The 692-nt window shown below is 50.6% G+C and overlaps 1 protein-coding gene across 1 annotated transcript in view; it reads left to right on the top strand.

Annotated features, from left to right (window-relative positions):
- LOC101359454 (arachidonate 15-lipoxygenase) overlaps nucleotides 1–692 on the top strand; it is a 125,329-nt gene that overhangs the window by 8,515 nt on the left and 116,122 nt on the right. Inside the window, 1 exon segment of the mRNA XM_023730994.1 lies at nucleotides 499–599. Within this exon segment, the coding sequence (XP_023586762.1) occupies nucleotides 499–599 (101 nt within the window).

Here is a 692-nt window from a genome sequence, read left to right as displayed (position 1 = left end):
AAAAACTCCCAAAGGCTTGCCTAGAATCCTTACCCTCTCAGCTAGAGATAGGCTCCCATCCCATGAACCCAGAACCCCTTTAGGTCCCAGATGCAGTGGGACCAGTGGTTGCTGGTAGATGTTTAACAACTGACTCTCCAGAAAAAAGTCCTGATTTGTAGCATTTGCCCATTTCCATGGTGTAAATATTCCCACCATGGTTGATTTCAGGCTACCAATGTGAAGTTAACTAGCTTGTTAAATTCCTGAAAATTTAACAAAGTCTGCTTTCATGAGCCAGTATAAGCCAGCTCCAGCATACCACTGAGAGGGGGCCTCCCAGCAGAGCGCCCCATGTCCCCCATCCTGCTCCCTTGTCAGTTCCCACAATAGTTACTGAGAGTTCTTGGTTCCCCTTCTTGCTCCTCCTATTCTCCCCTCTCTGCCTTGTCTTTCTGAGCTCTGCCTCTATTCCTGGCCTCAAAGCTTCTAACTCTCCTCACCCCTTACACCTTGCAGGCTTTTCCGTCTCCTTACAGTCCCGGGACCAGCTTTGCCACTTTGTCACTATGCGCATCTTTACCTGCACTGGCCAGCACTCCTCCATCCATCTGGGCCAGGTACTTACCACAGGGTGGCAGCTGAGAATGTGAGGCCTGGAGTTGGGGACGGGACTGTGTGCAGGTGGGCTAAGGGGTTTTCATGCTTAGTAG

Source organism: Trichechus manatus, unplaced genomic scaffold (assembly GCF_000243295.1).
Source record: "Trichechus manatus latirostris isolate Lorelei unplaced genomic scaffold, TriManLat1.0 scaffold00040, whole genome shotgun sequence".
Classification (NCBI taxonomy): Eukaryota; Metazoa; Chordata; class Mammalia; order Sirenia; family Trichechidae; genus Trichechus; species Trichechus manatus.
The sequence above is the reverse complement of the archived record's forward strand: the minus strand, read 5'-3'. Positions and strand labels throughout refer to the sequence as shown.